This window comes from Tiliqua scincoides, chromosome 4 (assembly GCF_035046505.1).
Source record: "Tiliqua scincoides isolate rTilSci1 chromosome 4, rTilSci1.hap2, whole genome shotgun sequence".
NCBI lineage: Eukaryota > Metazoa > Chordata > Lepidosauria > Squamata > Scincidae > Tiliqua > Tiliqua scincoides.
Genome location: NC_089824.1, coordinates 147,602,327 through 147,617,864, shown reverse-complemented (window position 1 = coordinate 147,617,864; position 15,538 = coordinate 147,602,327). Strand labels below are relative to the sequence as shown.

Here is a 15,538-nt window from a genome sequence, read left to right as displayed (position 1 = left end):
TATGTTTAGTGGGCATGCAATGTCTTTATACAGATTGCGGGAACTCATCATTTCAGTGGCAATAGCTTTTTTGTGTCTGTGTCCAGTTTGGACATGGTCCTATGGCAGAAACTTTACATAATTTTCAGTTCCTCCAACTCACCCCTCTGCCTTTACAATGACATGCTGTGGCTAGTCCTTCCCTGTGGCTATGTAAGAAGGTGTCCAGCTGTTAAGACAAGTCAAAGTCCTACTTGCCTACACTATGGGGATTGTAAACAGTGATCAGATTATTAAACTTTGCCCTTGTGCTCTAGGAAGCAAGTAGCAGTTACTGATCTCACAAAACATATGGCCAACAATATCTCTCACTGATACAGGCTTTGCCGTATTTGGGTTACTGCATTCATATCTGACCTTTCTTTCATAATGGAAGTCAGTGTGATGTGTGTAGAGTTCTCAGGGGGTCTCCCATCCAGACACCAAGTGGATTATTATTTGCAAAGCTTCAGGAAGGTTGCTGTACCACGTAGTTTCAGACACAGCCTTGGCGCTAACTTATGCACAGAACAGAAGCCTTTGTTTTTAAAATTAGCCAGTGTTCCTTTTGTAAATCTTGTACCTAGGACAAAAAACAACTCCCTGCCACTGAAGCCAATGTTTGACTAGATTGAACATTTTCTTCAAGTAGGCTATGCTTCCCAATTTCCTAACTAAAAACAGCAGTTTCAGCATTGTACAGAGCAAGCTTGTGGGCATACTGAATTCTACACTTGATTTCTGTACATGCCTCCTCTATGTGATTTCAATACATACCTCTACAGGAAAACAAACCCTAAATGCTACTATAGCCATTCCATTGCTAAAGTTCAGAAAGTGCCCCACTGGGAACCACATGTTTTTAATGATGGGATAGTAATAATTCTGTTTTTCTTTATGTTCACAGTTTTCATGTACGTCTGTAATATTAAGAGGCAACGCTAACTTAAACTTTCATAAAACACTTTTCCTTTCTTTAGGAATTGTTAAGTATTTTGAATACTATTTTTCCCCTCCTGTCATTGTTCATTCATTAATGCATGGTATTCTCCAAGTATAAGACAAGTGCAAAAACAACTTTTAGGCCAATAATTTGAATTTGACTTAAATGTGATGAGATGGGTAATTTTTTTAAGGCAGTTTTGCTTGGCTTAACACTACCTGTAGTCATATTTCTGTAGTCCAGCAGTGACACCCAGAGGCAAAGCCTATTTTCCTCAGCACATGGATTTTTGATACCTGTCAAATTTCTAGCTTTTATCTATAAAATGCTGAACTTAAACCCATACCCTTTTAAAACTAGTCCTTGGGAGCCTTTCAGATGTGCATTAATAATCATGACTAAGACCTGTGCATTAATGCACGCCATTTCACCCCATCTAGAATTTTCATGCCCCCTTGTAAAAGCTTTTCTCCTGAACAGCAACAAGCCACACCAGTTCAGCACAAGAGGCTGAATTTTTATAAAATGGGGCCTTTCCTGCCTCTTGGCTAGCTTAGGTGGCTTAACACTGGGCAAGACAAAGACTTATTAGTTAATTTTTCTACTTGTGAGTACTGTAATCAAGTCAAATCAACAATTTACTTTATTACAAATTTTACCATTTTATAAAACACATGTTTAATTATAGAGATAGCTGTATTGTAATTAATATTTTGAGACAATTGTGATTTTGAGCTTAAATTATATACAGAACTGTCATTTTTGTATGTGTTACAAAGATTGCTATATGACAAACTGTACTTTTCAGTTTAATTACCGTATCATTGTAAATAAGACCGAATGAAGAATCATTTACTACTTTATGAACATAGATTGTGAATGTATTTAAATGTTTTTGCAGTATACAGATTTACTGAACTTGAAAGCTGCTTCATTTTATGTGCAAAAAGGTACTTTAAAGCTATATTTTAAATCTACTGATTCAGTGAAATCAATTATCTTTAAGTTGCACATGCAGGTGGTATCCTTCCCATTTTATTTTGTGTATTGACACTAACTGGTAAGGTGCATATTGTGTCTAGAATGCATTTTGCAGATGCTTTCTGTACATAAAAAGAATACAGGGACTCAAACAATGCTGTGCAGCGTATAGCAGAGCCATTTTCGGCTTTGGTGTACTCAACCTTTTTCAGTATTTAAAAAAGTGTTTTGAATAATATATTAAAAGTCTATTGTATAAATAAAAAGTCAACTTATTGTAAACAGTTTCTCTTTTTGAAAAAAAATGTATTTGGAAAATATCAGTGCAAAGATGTCACATTTGCTAATTCACAGAGAGCAAGTTTAGAATTTTATTTAGAATTGGCTTGTTGTCATCTCATTTACTTCAAAGGTTGTGTGTTCAGTTTTGAAACACTCCATCAAAAATAGTGACCAGGACTGCATTAATCAAGTATGTGACCACTCTCCAGCTGCTGCAGCCACAAAACAGTGAATACTATTTAGTTGGACTTGCTATCACAATAGTAGTGCTGGTTGTCCACTATCTTTCCTTACCTTTTTTGCTCCATCTGGCACTATCCTCCTAGTACTGGAGCAGTACTCCAGGAGTGTGGAGTAGGAACATTGACCACAGCTCTTGTGGGACAGACATCTGATGTGCCAGCATGTCATAATGTCAGTCATCTCCATAAGCACTGCAATTGTTAGAGAAAAGCAATGCCCACTATCCAACACAGAATTAGGCACATTTACTAATTTAAACTCATTTAAATCACTGAGCCTAAGCATACCTAATTATTTATTTTTATTAAGAATATTTATGTACCACTTTTCAACAAAAAGTAGTTTGCAGAACAGTTTACATGCTAGTATCCAAAAGCACCCTATATGGACCAAAGAACATCATCCATGTTATATTCAGAAAATCCCATTTTGCTATGATACAGAAAGACCACATGTCCAAGTATTTTTACTGCTACATATTTTCCCCATCTTTCAAGTACTGACTTAGAGTCAAATGGGTAATTTTCTATCTGAATAAAAAACCAAAAGCATTTGCTTCAGTGCATACCCCTTCAGTGCATACCCCTTTTAGATTGGTTTTTCGGGGGGGGTGGGAGAGTGGTACATGGACACTTGCTCTTCCACGCACGCTGCTGTCTGTTACAAATGCATGGAACATGCACTTGATTAAAAGCTAGAACTGTTTACTCAGAACTAAGCCTCACTGCTTTCAGTATGTTAAGTATGTTTCAGGCAGTAGCTTCTGTAGCACTTTCACACAGTAGACTCTGTAGCACTTAAAACAGCAACACTTGGGCCAGTACAAAGTGGGTTGACTCTCAGCATGGGAGGGCAGCACAGTTGAAGTTTGTCTGTGCAATTCAGGGCGCAATCCTAACCCCTTATGTCAGTGCTTTCCAGCAGCTTTCCAGAACTGACATAAGGGCAATGCAGCTCTGAGGTAAGGGAACAAACACTCCCTCACTTTGAGGAGGCCTCTGTGAGTGACACCCAACTGCAGGATGCAGCACATGTCCCATTGGCTGGAAAGCACTGACAAGAGGTTAGGATTGTGCCCTCACTTATATGTACTTGGCCTTCTCCTACATATGCAGAGAAGAGTCAATGCTGAGGCTAGTAGCCTTCTCTGGAAAGATTTCAATGTTCCTATACAGTTTGCAGTTTTATCTAAGAAACTTGCAAAGTTAAGCAGTTTTATGGACCAATCCTATACCTCTCCCCTGCTGGCGGAACTACTGTTGTGCCTTGGAGACTGCTTTACAGCTGTTGTAAAGCAGCCTCCACAAACAAGCACAGTTGGGAAGCCATAGAATGCCTCCTGTGCACCAGTGGGCTGACAGACACTCACTAGAGCAGGTGAGCCTATACAGGGAGTTGGAGATAGGCAGGAAGGGGGTTGAACGGAATAGGGGGTGGGCAGAATGGGGCGGTGACAAATGTCCCCTTAACCCAGGGAGACCTTCAGCAGCCGAAAATCCTTTGCAGGATGCAGCAGAAGCCACACTGGCACCGTTGCATCACCATGAGGAGATTTAGGTAGGATTGGGCTATTAGGCTGCAATCTTATACACAATTACCTAGGGCTTACTTCTTAGATGTGCATAGGATTGCATTGTTAGAATTAAGGAATTAGTACCCCTTCTCAAACAATAATTGTCACTCAAGTATAGATACGTGCCGTCCCTTTGCAAAATAAAAGGAAGAGGGAATCAGCAAGGAAAAATGGCCAATGTTAAATTTAACACACATTAAAAACCATTTTTTTATGAGATTCTATATTTCAGTGCTATTGTTAAAACGCACACTGGAACAGAAACATTTTTTCAGGCATCACAGACAATTGTACAATGCACATGTATCCATTTGGCCAAACTTTTAAAAGTGATTATCTGCTAGAATGCATGTCAATCTGATTTTTAAAAGGCAAACATGAGTATAGCACCAGATAATGCATCCAAGGCAGTTAAACCTGCACCGTATTTCTTTTTAAAAGGCAATCCCTTGGTCTGAAGAGGAATTTGGAAGAAGAAAATTTAACACGCAACCAAAGCACAATGTACATCCAGTTTCAAGCTACAGAGGGTACCTGTTCACATAGGACTTTGCTTGTAGATGTGAGAAGTCCCAAGCTATCCTCTACCCCATGTGCCGGCTACTAGGTGGAGAAGTGCAAGTTGGGACTATGATGTACATGAGCAAGCCAACAGCACATTTTCCTGCTACTCTGAACACAGAAATCAGACAAATCCATGAATTCCTTATCCACACTTATCTTTTCTCATGCACATATGCAAATATAGTCCAAACTATTCATGAAAAGTTCTCCATGAAACTCCAGGAACTTAAATTCCATCATGTACACCTCAGGCTAGTCAAAACAAAGAGTTCCAGTCACAAGGACCACATTCTTTGGAAGGTAAGATCTTGCAAACATTTCGGTTCAAAGAATGAATCAAGTAGGTATTCTGCTTCTTAGGTATTCAAGTACAGCAGCTGTCCCCTTTGCAAGAATGGCTGCTCGAGGAGTCCGGAAAGGATTGCCTTCCAGCAAGAGTGTCCTAATAGAATGACCAGAAACCAATTAGGATCTCATGTTTGTGTGTAATCCTGAGGCATAAAAGCAATTAATCATCTTGCTGAATTACAGGTTGAATCTCTGTATTCATGAGGGTTGTTCCCAGAACTCAGTGGATGGCAAAAATCACATTAAAGCAAATTCATTTAAAAAACAATGTCCCTTTGTAAAAACAGCCTTGCTGACCTTTGTGATGTAAGACAGTGGCGTTAGTCAGACAATCCATCAATCAGTCTCTCTCCAAGCGCTTAGTAAGACTTCACTGAGTACTTAGCCAGCAACCCCTCCCTTCACCCAGAGCAAAGTGATTATCTTTCTTTCACATGCTCAGGGGGAAGGGAGGGTTTGCTTGCCTTGGAGTGAAGCTGTTCTAAGTGCCTGGAGAGAGAATGATTGATGGATTGTCAGCCGGCTGCCCTCTCTCACATTAATGACGCTATTGCTAAACGACTGCTCTTCTCATCACGTTGATAAAACCACGGGTGAAAAATCCATTGATAATTAGATTATACCTGTACATTTGTTAGGCAGGTGTGAAATATGTAAATGAAGTATCATCTCTATACATTCCTAGCAATGTCATTTATTCAAAAACAAAGAAACTTAAAGAAATTTTCATTTTACCTTTCTCTAGGCTTGTACAGAGGTACATTTTAGGAACATGCTATGGAATTGTGTGTGTCTAGTCCCTGTCCTTTCCAATTCAAATTCCCTTCAACTGTCTCAACTAAGAAATTAAGGAACAAACTGTTATAAACCATGACACCAGTTGGGGTGGGTGCACAGGAGGGGGGATTCATACTGCAAAGGGGAGCAGAGCACATGATCCTGTGGCCCACTTGTGATCCTTTAATCATGCTATTTACATCTCCACTAACTGCACCTTGAAAACATACTTGCAACACCACTCTCAAGAAAGAGTCATGTATGTCTGAGAGCAAGCTCCATGTAAAACATGAAAACTGATCTAGAGGGGTTAATGGTAAACAACATGGTATCTAAGAAATAAATTGGTAGAAGAGAACCTCCGGCCTCCCATTAAAAAAATAGTTGAGAATGTTAAATGAGCAGCCAGCATATTGTACTCCTACTGAGGGGTATGTTTGAGTTGACACACTCTCAACCTCATTGCATGGACAGACCAGGTAAGAGGACTGTTTGCTTTGGCCTGCAATCCAATTTAGCCGCCTTGGGTGCCCTTTGGGGAAAAAGGCAGAATACAAATCTAATAAATAAATAAATCTCAAAATACAGCCACTATGTTTTCAAGTCAATTCAAATAGGCAGAAGACACAAAGCTGGACCGACTCAGTTACAAACATTTGTACCATTTCATTAGTGTTTCTTGGAATAATTAACAAACACTGAACATTTTAATTAGAACATATTATATACAAATTTATGTTCTCCAAGATTCAAATTTTGTCACCTGAGATTGACACAGTTCCCAAGTTCTGGCGGTATTTGCAAGAGATCATTGTTTTGAAGATCTAGGGTCCCAAGCTTGTCCATATTCTTTATGTGCAGAGGATCTACAGACCCAACCTGATTATTAGCAAGGAGGACTGTTTCAATGGTTGGAATGCGATAGAGGACACCTGGAAACATTTTAAATCTAGAAAGAAGGCCCATAAGCATTCATTAACACAACTGCAAGTAACACACTATCCAAAACAGATGCAGAGCTACATTCAGTTCCCAGAAGGTAAAAATATCAAGGAATAAAATACTGAATTTATTCTGCTGCTCCACAGGCAAAGTAGGATAGATGCTACTCAGTTCATTGTGCTAGTCTGTATTTGAGAAAGGGGACCAACACCCAACCTACAAAACTAAGAACCTATTCAAAGATACAATATTTCTAAAAGGGAAGAGGGAAAATAGGTTCTGAATAAGTTAAATTAAATTCATACTCTTTGAAACCATCAAAAAGCATTAAGACATACCAATTACAGTAAAAAGCAAACACCTAATATTTTCATAATACAGAATAATTATTTATCAAACTTGCAAGAGTACATGATGTCAGCTGTACCAGATCAGAGTTGTATTTGTGTGTTTTTTTGAAGGATAGGGTAGTGAATTTCTTTTTTTTGTTTGTTTACAATGACTAGAAAAACAAGTTTAGCAGATCTGTTACTATAAACAGACCCTGTAAATATTTCTTTTCTCCTCATTTTCTCCTTATTAGGGCTTTATTAGGGCTGTAAAAACATTATTACTACCTGAAAAAGGCTTGTACAGGTTTCTGTTTTCAGCCCCTTAACTGTTTCCTATTTTCCCAGCTGGTATAACTAAGACATATTTGGGTACCTTAGGGTGAAGCAGCTTGCTGCTCCACCTCTACTGCTGGGTATGATTGTAAATTATAATTTTAGTCAAATACAAGCAGTGGCAGTCCTGGCCCCAGTGCTGCCACGACTGCAAACTGCCTCCCTGGTCCCACCGTTTCCCTTCTGGAGGCTTTCGGAGGGCAAGAGAGGCCATGCTGCAGCCTTCCTGACCCTCCAAAGGCCTTGAAAGGCCCTTGGAGGGCCAAGAAACATTACTTCTGGTTTCTCAGAAGGCCTTCTAATGACATAAAAACTACACTTTTCCCCAAAATGGAAGTGATGTTTTTGGTCCTCCAAGGGCCTTACAAGACCTTTGGAGGGTTGGGAGGCATGTTCAGCCTCTCTGGCCCACTGGAAGGGACACAGCGGGTGTCACCGGTGGGCAGGCAGCATGGCTGGGGGGCATCACCCCCCAGACGTGCCGCCTGGGGTCAAGTGATCCCCTGGATCCCCCCCAGGTATGCCACTGAACGCAGGTACAGGTTTCTAAACTTCATATCTACCAAACAGTACAATCTACATGCACTGTTACACATAATGTGTGGCTCAAAGCAGTAACACAGTTTTAGTAACATGGTTTTTAATAAAAACACTGCATTTATTTCAATTTTTCACTTCCAGAAATGAAGAAATATAGCTTTTCAGAATTTCTGGAGTTTCTGTCTACACACGATTGTGTGTATTGTTGCTATTGTGACAAGCAATGCAACAGAGGAGAAGGAATCTCAATTCAATGTCTGCAAGCTGGAAGTTCTTGCACTCTGAAGTGTCCTCTGAATTTCCTTCTCCAACATGACACTGCTATATAAGCAGGCTTCTTCAGCAAGCTCCTAAAAGCACAGGTCTTCTGAGATGAAAATAAGCATAAGCATGTCACAGTACTGCAAAAGACCAAAAGTTTATTTAGCAACCTTGCTAGGGCCATGTGTAAAAGCACTTACCTGTTGAATGCAAGATTTATAATTTGCAGTCCTGTCAGTGCTTCCATTTCGTCCGGCAAAGATGTCAGACTGTTATTTCTAGGTTGTAAAAAACCAAACCACCAAGGAAACAGAAGCATTGATTTGTATTAAAAGTTGATAATTTTAACTAGATTGTTTTGCACTACATAATTTAAAAAGTATTTGCATCAATGATGAAAGCATTAACACATATTTTAATTTGAACTGAGAACCACTTTGCCCATCATAGGTTTCTTACATGAATATAACTTCCGTGTATGAAACTGTGTAATCTGCATCCACACCATCAGGTATGTTGAATGCATATGAAACTTCCATGTTCAGGAGCAGTATACCTCTGAATACTAGTTACTGGGACCAAATTAGGAGAACTGCTCCCTTCATGCCTTGTCTGTGAGCTTCCCAGAAGCATCTGACTGATCACTATTAAATGGAATGCTACATTAGATATTTACCACCTTCTATTACATCACACACAACAATAGCCTTACTCGGCACACAAATACAAATTGATTCAGCATATTAACAGCTAACACTGCTGATGTTTTCACAATTGATGAAAGTATTTACAATACAAATAGCTCCAACCAAATTGGGGTGCCAGAAACCTGGATGTACAAGCACAGGGAGCACAAGAGACAAGTAGAAGCATCTTGCAAATACCAATCCCCCTAGTAACACTACAGGCCTAGAAGGCAGGCAGGAGATGCCAATTTGATTTTGGGTGGGTGGGCAGTGCCTGAAGTATTTCCAAGAAGAGATGTAAATCATTTGCAGATAGAACTATGTCCAGATTCCTTTCTAGTATAAGAAAGTTTAGCCTAGATCAGACCTGCACAATTTGTAACTTACAAAGCTGAGTGTGGGCTGGGGGGCTTCTAAATACCTAAGAACTTCTATTTTTGTACACCCAGGCAGGCAGCAAAACAGTTGCTTTACTGAGCCCCTGGTAGTTGGAGTGGGATGCAACTGGCCACATGGGTCACACAGGCCTAGCCTAGTTTCCTCTTCTCATCTTGACCATTTTAGGTCAAGCCCACACTTTGAAGTCTTCCTCCTGGTCAGTCTGCTGCAGTTTTCTTCTCTCAATCACTAGGTCATCTCATCTCTTAATTGTTTTACCTTCAGAGTATGCCAAATTTGCTCCAACATGATTATGATGTTGCTTGAAAACCAAGTTCTAAAGAATTTCAGATTACCCCAAGATTTATTTCAACTAACGCAACATCGGCTAAAAATCAGGAGTTTATGGCTTACCTTGGTAAGTCTTGTTCCTGGTGGAGATGGGGCATTCCCGACAGATGGAAATGTCCCTCGTCGCATTGTGTAGGCAGGTCAAAACCCAAAGGGTGGAGCTCCCTGTGCACGGGGACCAGGACCCAGACTAATAGCTGAGCCACAGTCCTCAGAAAAAAACAACTTCATAATGTGGAAAAGGTTAACCGGACAAAAAATGGTGAAGAGACACCCAGGATAGAAAAACGAGAGTGCAGTAGACCCCAAACAAGCAAAGACTAACCCCTCATTGTGTGTTCAAACCTCAAACAGGACCAGAAAGATGCAGAGTCCAACAAAAATAGAAAAAACGGGAGGGCGGAATGCCCCCTGTCTCCACCAGGAACAGGACTTACCAAGGTAAGCCATAAACTCCTGATTTCCCTGGTGGAGATGGGGGCATTCCTGACAGATGAGATCTTCCTGAGCAGTAATCCCTGAGTTGGGCGGGATCAGAGACAGAACACCTTGAACCTCAAGCACCTTTTGGAGAATTTTACATCCAAAAGCAGCATCCACACTTTATAGTGCTTCAGAAAGGTATGAGGCAATGACCAAGTGGCTGCTCTACAAATCTCAGACAAGGAGGCGATGCCATCGAAGGTGGTCGAAGTGGCTGTCCCCCTCAACGAATGGGCTAGAATTCCTTCAGGAGGTTGGAGTCCCAAAGCTTCATAGGCCAGAGAAATGTATGTTCTCAACCACCTAGCCAGAGTCATAGGAGAGACTTTCCTTCCTAGTGTCCCACCCTGGTAGGCTATGAATAGAGCACCAGTCTTTCTAAAAGATTTACTGCGCTCTGTGTAGAATCTGATAGCCCTCCGTACATCCAGCATGTGCCAGGACCTGTCTCTTGGATGTTTGGGATTCGGACAAAAGGACGGCAGGATTAGTTCTTGTTGCCGGTGGAAAACTGAATTGACTTTGGACAAGAAAGACAGGTCAGTCCGGAGAACCACATTGTCCTTATGAAAGACGCAGACTTTGGGATGAATAGATAGGGCTCCCAGTTCCAAGACTCTACGAGCAGAGGTGATAGCCACAAGGAAGGCAGTCTTTATGGAGATCATTTTTAAAGGAATTGTAGCCAGAGGCTCAAAGGGAGCACTAGATAGAGCTGTAAGAACTTTGAAAAGGTCCCAGGTTGGTACCCTATGAATGGGGGGAGGATTAAGAAGAGCCACCCCCTTTAAAAAAACACTTAACATGGGGGTGCATAGAGACAGAAGACCTCCCACTCCCAGAGTGCCTTGAATTGCTGCCACCTGGCACCACAGGGTGGAAGTCTTAAGGCCCTTCTCCACCCCGTCCTGTAGGAAGTCAAGAATAACAGAAACTGACAAGGAGCTGGGGGTCAAGATCCTTTTCTCCACACCACGAACGAAACCTCTTCCACATGTTCTATAAACCCTTCTCATGGAAGACCGTGTAGAGGATAACATGGTAGAGATGACCCTCTCAGAGAAACCTAGGTGATTAAGCTCTGGCTTTTCAACTTCCATGCAGTCAGATGGAACCTGTGTGACTATGGATGATGTAGTGGGCCCTGGGAGAGAAGATCTGCCTGGTGAGGAATTTTCCAAGGGGGGAGAACTGACAACTGTAGAAGTTCTGGATACCAGGGTCACCTTGGCCAGTTTGGGGTGACTAGGACCACTGTCGCCTTGTATAGCCTTATTAGTCTGAGCACCTGTGTCAGAAGAGGAACCGGGGGAAAGGTGTAAAGAAGACGCTTGGGCCAAGGGGTCGAAAGAGCGTCAATTGCCTCCACCCTTGGATCCTCCATCCTGGAAAAGAACCTTTCCACTTGGGCATTTTCGCTTGTGGTGAACAGATCCAGGACTGGTATGCTGAAGCAGGCTGTGATTTCCAAGAAGGTTTGAGGATGCAGACCCCATTCTGCCTCCGCAAGCCTTCTCCGGCTTAGCCAATCCGCCTCTACATTTGATTTTCCCGCCAGGTGTTGGGCACTTAGAGACAGATTTCTTTCTGCCCACTGAAGGATCAGGCTTGCCTCCCACATAAGTTGCCTTGACCGTGACCCCCCTTGGTGGTTCAGGTAGGCTTTGGCTGACACATTGTCAGTCCTGACTAGAACGTGTTCCTGAAGGACAAGAGGCTCAAAATGGGCAAGAGCTAGCCGGATCACTCTCAATTCCAGCAGATTGATGCTGAGGGATGCTTCCTGAGAGGACCAATGCCCCTGAACCAGTCTCCCATTCAGATGGGCCCCCCATCCTAATAGAATTGCATCTGTGGTAAGAACTAGTTTGGGATGAGTGTGAAGACTGACCCCTCGGGCTAATCGGTTGTATGTCATCCACCATTGCAGGTCCCTCTTCAGAGACAAGGGGACCTGAAGCCTGATCTGTGACCGTCTCTCTATTAGCTTTGCATAAGGAGACAGAAAGTGCTGCAGTTTCCGTGTGTGAAAACATGGCCAGTTGACTAGTTGGAGGCAGGAGATTAGCATCCCCTGAAGCCTGGCAAGTGACAATAGTTCAGTGTGTGTGTCTCTCATAACCTTGTGAAGCAATTGAAGGATCTTGTGTTGTCTGTCCTATGATAGTAAAGCTCGGAAACTCTGGGTGTCAAACTGAACACCCAGATGTTCCAGTATTTGTGAGGGTGTCAGGACGCTCTTGGATTCATTGATGACAAACTCATATTGCCTGAGGCACCATACTGTAAGGGTGGTGTGTGACTGAGTTAAATCCCTGGACGATGTTTTGATCAGGATGTCGTCCAGGTAAGGAAAAAGATGCAGATCCTGTAGCCTGAGGTGTGCTTTCAGGGTGAATGGAGAATGCAGGGGATCCTAGATGGGAGACTACCTTTCCTCCCTGTAGCCTGAGGTGTGCTATCAGGGTGAATGGAGAATGCAGGGGATCCTAGATGGGAGACTACCTTTCCTCCATTGACCTATCAGAGGAAAGGTAGTCTCCCATCTGAAGGGCTGAGGAAATGGTTGGCAACCTTCCTTCAGTCTCGAAAGACTATGGTATAAGCCTGCAGCACCCGGTATTCCCAGGCGGTCTCCCATCCAAGTACTAACCAGGCCTGACCCTGCTTAGCTTCTGAGATCAGACGAGATTGGGCATGTGCAGGGTAACAGTTGGTGTGGACTGTTTCCATCTTGAATTTTCTTTTGACCAGAAACAAATTCAGCCATTTTAGATCTAGGATCCCCTGCATTTCTCCATTTCGTTTTGGCACTAGGAAAAAGACTGAATAGACCCCCGAGTTCCTTTCCAGTATTGGAACCTCCTCTACCGCCCCTATGGTAAGGAGGTGGTTGATGGCTTCTAGCATGGCAGAGTGCTTTGCAGGAACTCTGGAAGGGGGGACCTGCCAGAACCTGTCTTGAGGTTTCCTGAGAAATTCTAGAGAGTAACCTCTGGAGATGGTTTCCAGAACCCAGGCATCCAAAGTGATTTGATGCCAGAGAGGGGCGAATTGCAGAAGCCGGGCACCAACTGGAACTGAGGGGGAAGGAGGTCTGGTGTCATGCAGATTTGTCCTTGGAGGACCTGGGATGTGAATTGGCCCCCTGAGAAGGGAGGAATTTTCCCTCTTTCTGGGGAAACCTGCTCTTATGCCACCTAGGCTTGAATCGAACTTGTTCTCTGGATTTGCCTGAGACACGAAAGGAGTGAAAAGGCGGGATGGGTCTGAATTTTGCCTGACTTTCGGGTACAGACCTTTCACTTGTCCCTATTTTCCACCAGAACAGGTTCAAGAGACTGACCAAATAGCTTACCCCCGACAAAGGGGCTACCTACCAGCCTGCTTTGCGAACCAGGATCTGCGTCCCAAGAGCAAAGCCACAGGTTGTGTCTAGCCACTACGTGGGAGGCCATGGCCCTGGATGAGAACTGGAGAGCATCCAGGGAGTAGTCGGCTGTGAATGCTACTGCCAGGGAGATCTTTTAGAGAGAGTCCTTGACAGCCTTAGGAAGAGAAGGTTTGGAGTTACAGAGCACATCAATCCAAAGAAAAGTGGCCCTCGCAAAGATAGAATTGGCCACTGCTGCTCTCAGGGCAAAGGTGGACGCCTCAAAGGCTCTTTTAAGAGCAGCCTCGATTCTCTTATCAGAGGGATCTCGTGGTCCTCCCTCCCCTTCGGATGGAATGATAGCATTGGTGGCCAAAGCTGCCACTGGGGCATCCACGGAAGGTGTCCTAATTTTCTCAAGAATCTCTTTAGGGAGGGAGTAGAATTTGTTGTCTAATCTAGCATCCCTCCTGCCATGCAAAGGTGTTGTCCACTCAGATTCCATCACTTTAAGGAAGGCCTCAGGGAAAGGGATCTCTGCCTGGTGAAGGGGCCCTTGGGGAAACAGAGACTGACCTGAAGTGGAGGACAGTGCAGCCGAGCCAGATTCAACATCTGTGGTTGCATTGAGGCTCAAGGCTCTGATTACCTTCTCCAACACCCTGGGTAGGAATTCTGCTGGAAAAAGGCGATTCATGTTGGAGTCAGCACCACCCTGGCAGTGGCGTCGCTAGGGGGCTGCAGGCCGCACCAGGTGACACGCACAGGAGGGGTGACGCGCACTGGGGAGGTGAGGTGCTAAAATTGCGGTGGCTAGGAGTAACCCCATCATATTATATATCGTTGGATGTGGAATTTCGAGCAGAATGCAATGCAAAAAACCTGAGTGAAATACCTCCTTTCTATCAAACGTTATGTCCAAAAAACTGTATGTATTTTATCTTTGTATTTTTAATGTTTATCTGTTTCCTTTTTTCCTTGTATTTTAACTTGATTGTTAAACAAGTTAAAATACAAGGAAACAAGGAAACAGATAAACATTAAAAATACAAAACACTTAAAACAAGATAAAATACATAGCAGCAGATTAAAAGCACGCAGTAAAAGACATAATTTATAAATTTATGAAAACAGCCCTTATAGTGCCTCAAAGGCTTTCCTGAATAAAAAAGTCTTCAGGCCCCGCTGGAACGTTAATAATGAGGAAGCTGCTCTCAGTTCAAAGGGGAGGGAATTCCATAGTGTAGGTGCCACCACCGAAAAGGCCCTGTTTCTGGCCACCATTCCCTTCACCACTCTCAATGATGGCACAACCAACAGGGCCCCTTCTGATGACCTTAGAGAATGGACCAGATTATACGGAAGAAGGCGGTCTCTCAAATACGCTGGTCCCAAGCCGTTTAGGGCTTTAAAGGTCATAACCATCACCTTGAATTCCCCTGGCCACAGTCGACACCTGGACATCCAGGAGGAGCTGCAAGTTCAGGAGAACCCCCAAGCTGCGAACCTGCTCTTTCAGGGGGAGTGCAACCCCATTCAGAGCAGGGCGATAGTCCAGCACCCACATTGTGGATTTCTGCACCAGGAGGACCACTGTGTTGTCCGGATTTAATCTCAGCTTGTTCGCCCTCATCCAGGTCCCAACTGCCTCCAGCCAATGCTCCAGGACAGAGGCAGCCACCCTGGAGTCAGGTGGAAAGGAGAGATAGAGCTGAGTGTCATCAGCATACTGATGGCACCCAACTCCAAATTCCCAGATGACCTCTCCCAGCAGTTTCATGTAGATGTTAAACAACATGGGGGACAATATAGAACGCTGTGGCACCCTATACCTCAAGGGCCAAGGTGCCGAACAGGAGTCTCCCAATACCACCATCTGGGACCTGTCAGCCAAGAAGGACCGGAACCACTTCAAAACAGTGGCCCCGATCCCCACCTCGGCCAACCGTCCCAGAAGGATACCATGGTCAATGGTGTCAAAAGCTGCTGAGAGGTCCAAAAGGACTAGCAAGGATGCACTCCCTCCGTCCAGCCCTCGGTGTAGGTAATTCACTAAGGCGACCAAGGCCGTCTCCGTCCCGAAGCCAGGCCTGAAGCCAGATTGAAAGGGATCCAGATAATCCGCTTCAT

The 15,538-nt window shown here is 43.4% G+C and overlaps 1 protein-coding gene across 2 annotated transcripts in view; it reads right to left on the bottom strand.

The window, feature by feature from the left end:
• Positions 1-2,258: 2,258 nt before the first annotated feature.
• The window catches only part of LRRC40 (leucine rich repeat containing 40), a 39,518-nt gene continuing 26,238 nt past the window's right edge, over positions 2,259-15,538 (bottom strand). For both annotated transcript variants that reach the window (XM_066624986.1, XM_066624987.1), the window contains 3 exons: positions 8,338-8,415; positions 6,493-6,678; positions 2,259-5,046 (listed from right to left, as the gene is read on the bottom strand). In XM_066624986.1, the coding sequence (XP_066481083.1) occupies positions 4,941-5,046; positions 6,493-6,678; positions 8,338-8,415 (370 nt within the window). In that variant the 3' untranslated portion in view covers positions 2,259-4,940. The remainder of the gene's footprint in view (positions 5,047-6,492; positions 6,679-8,337; positions 8,416-15,538) is intronic.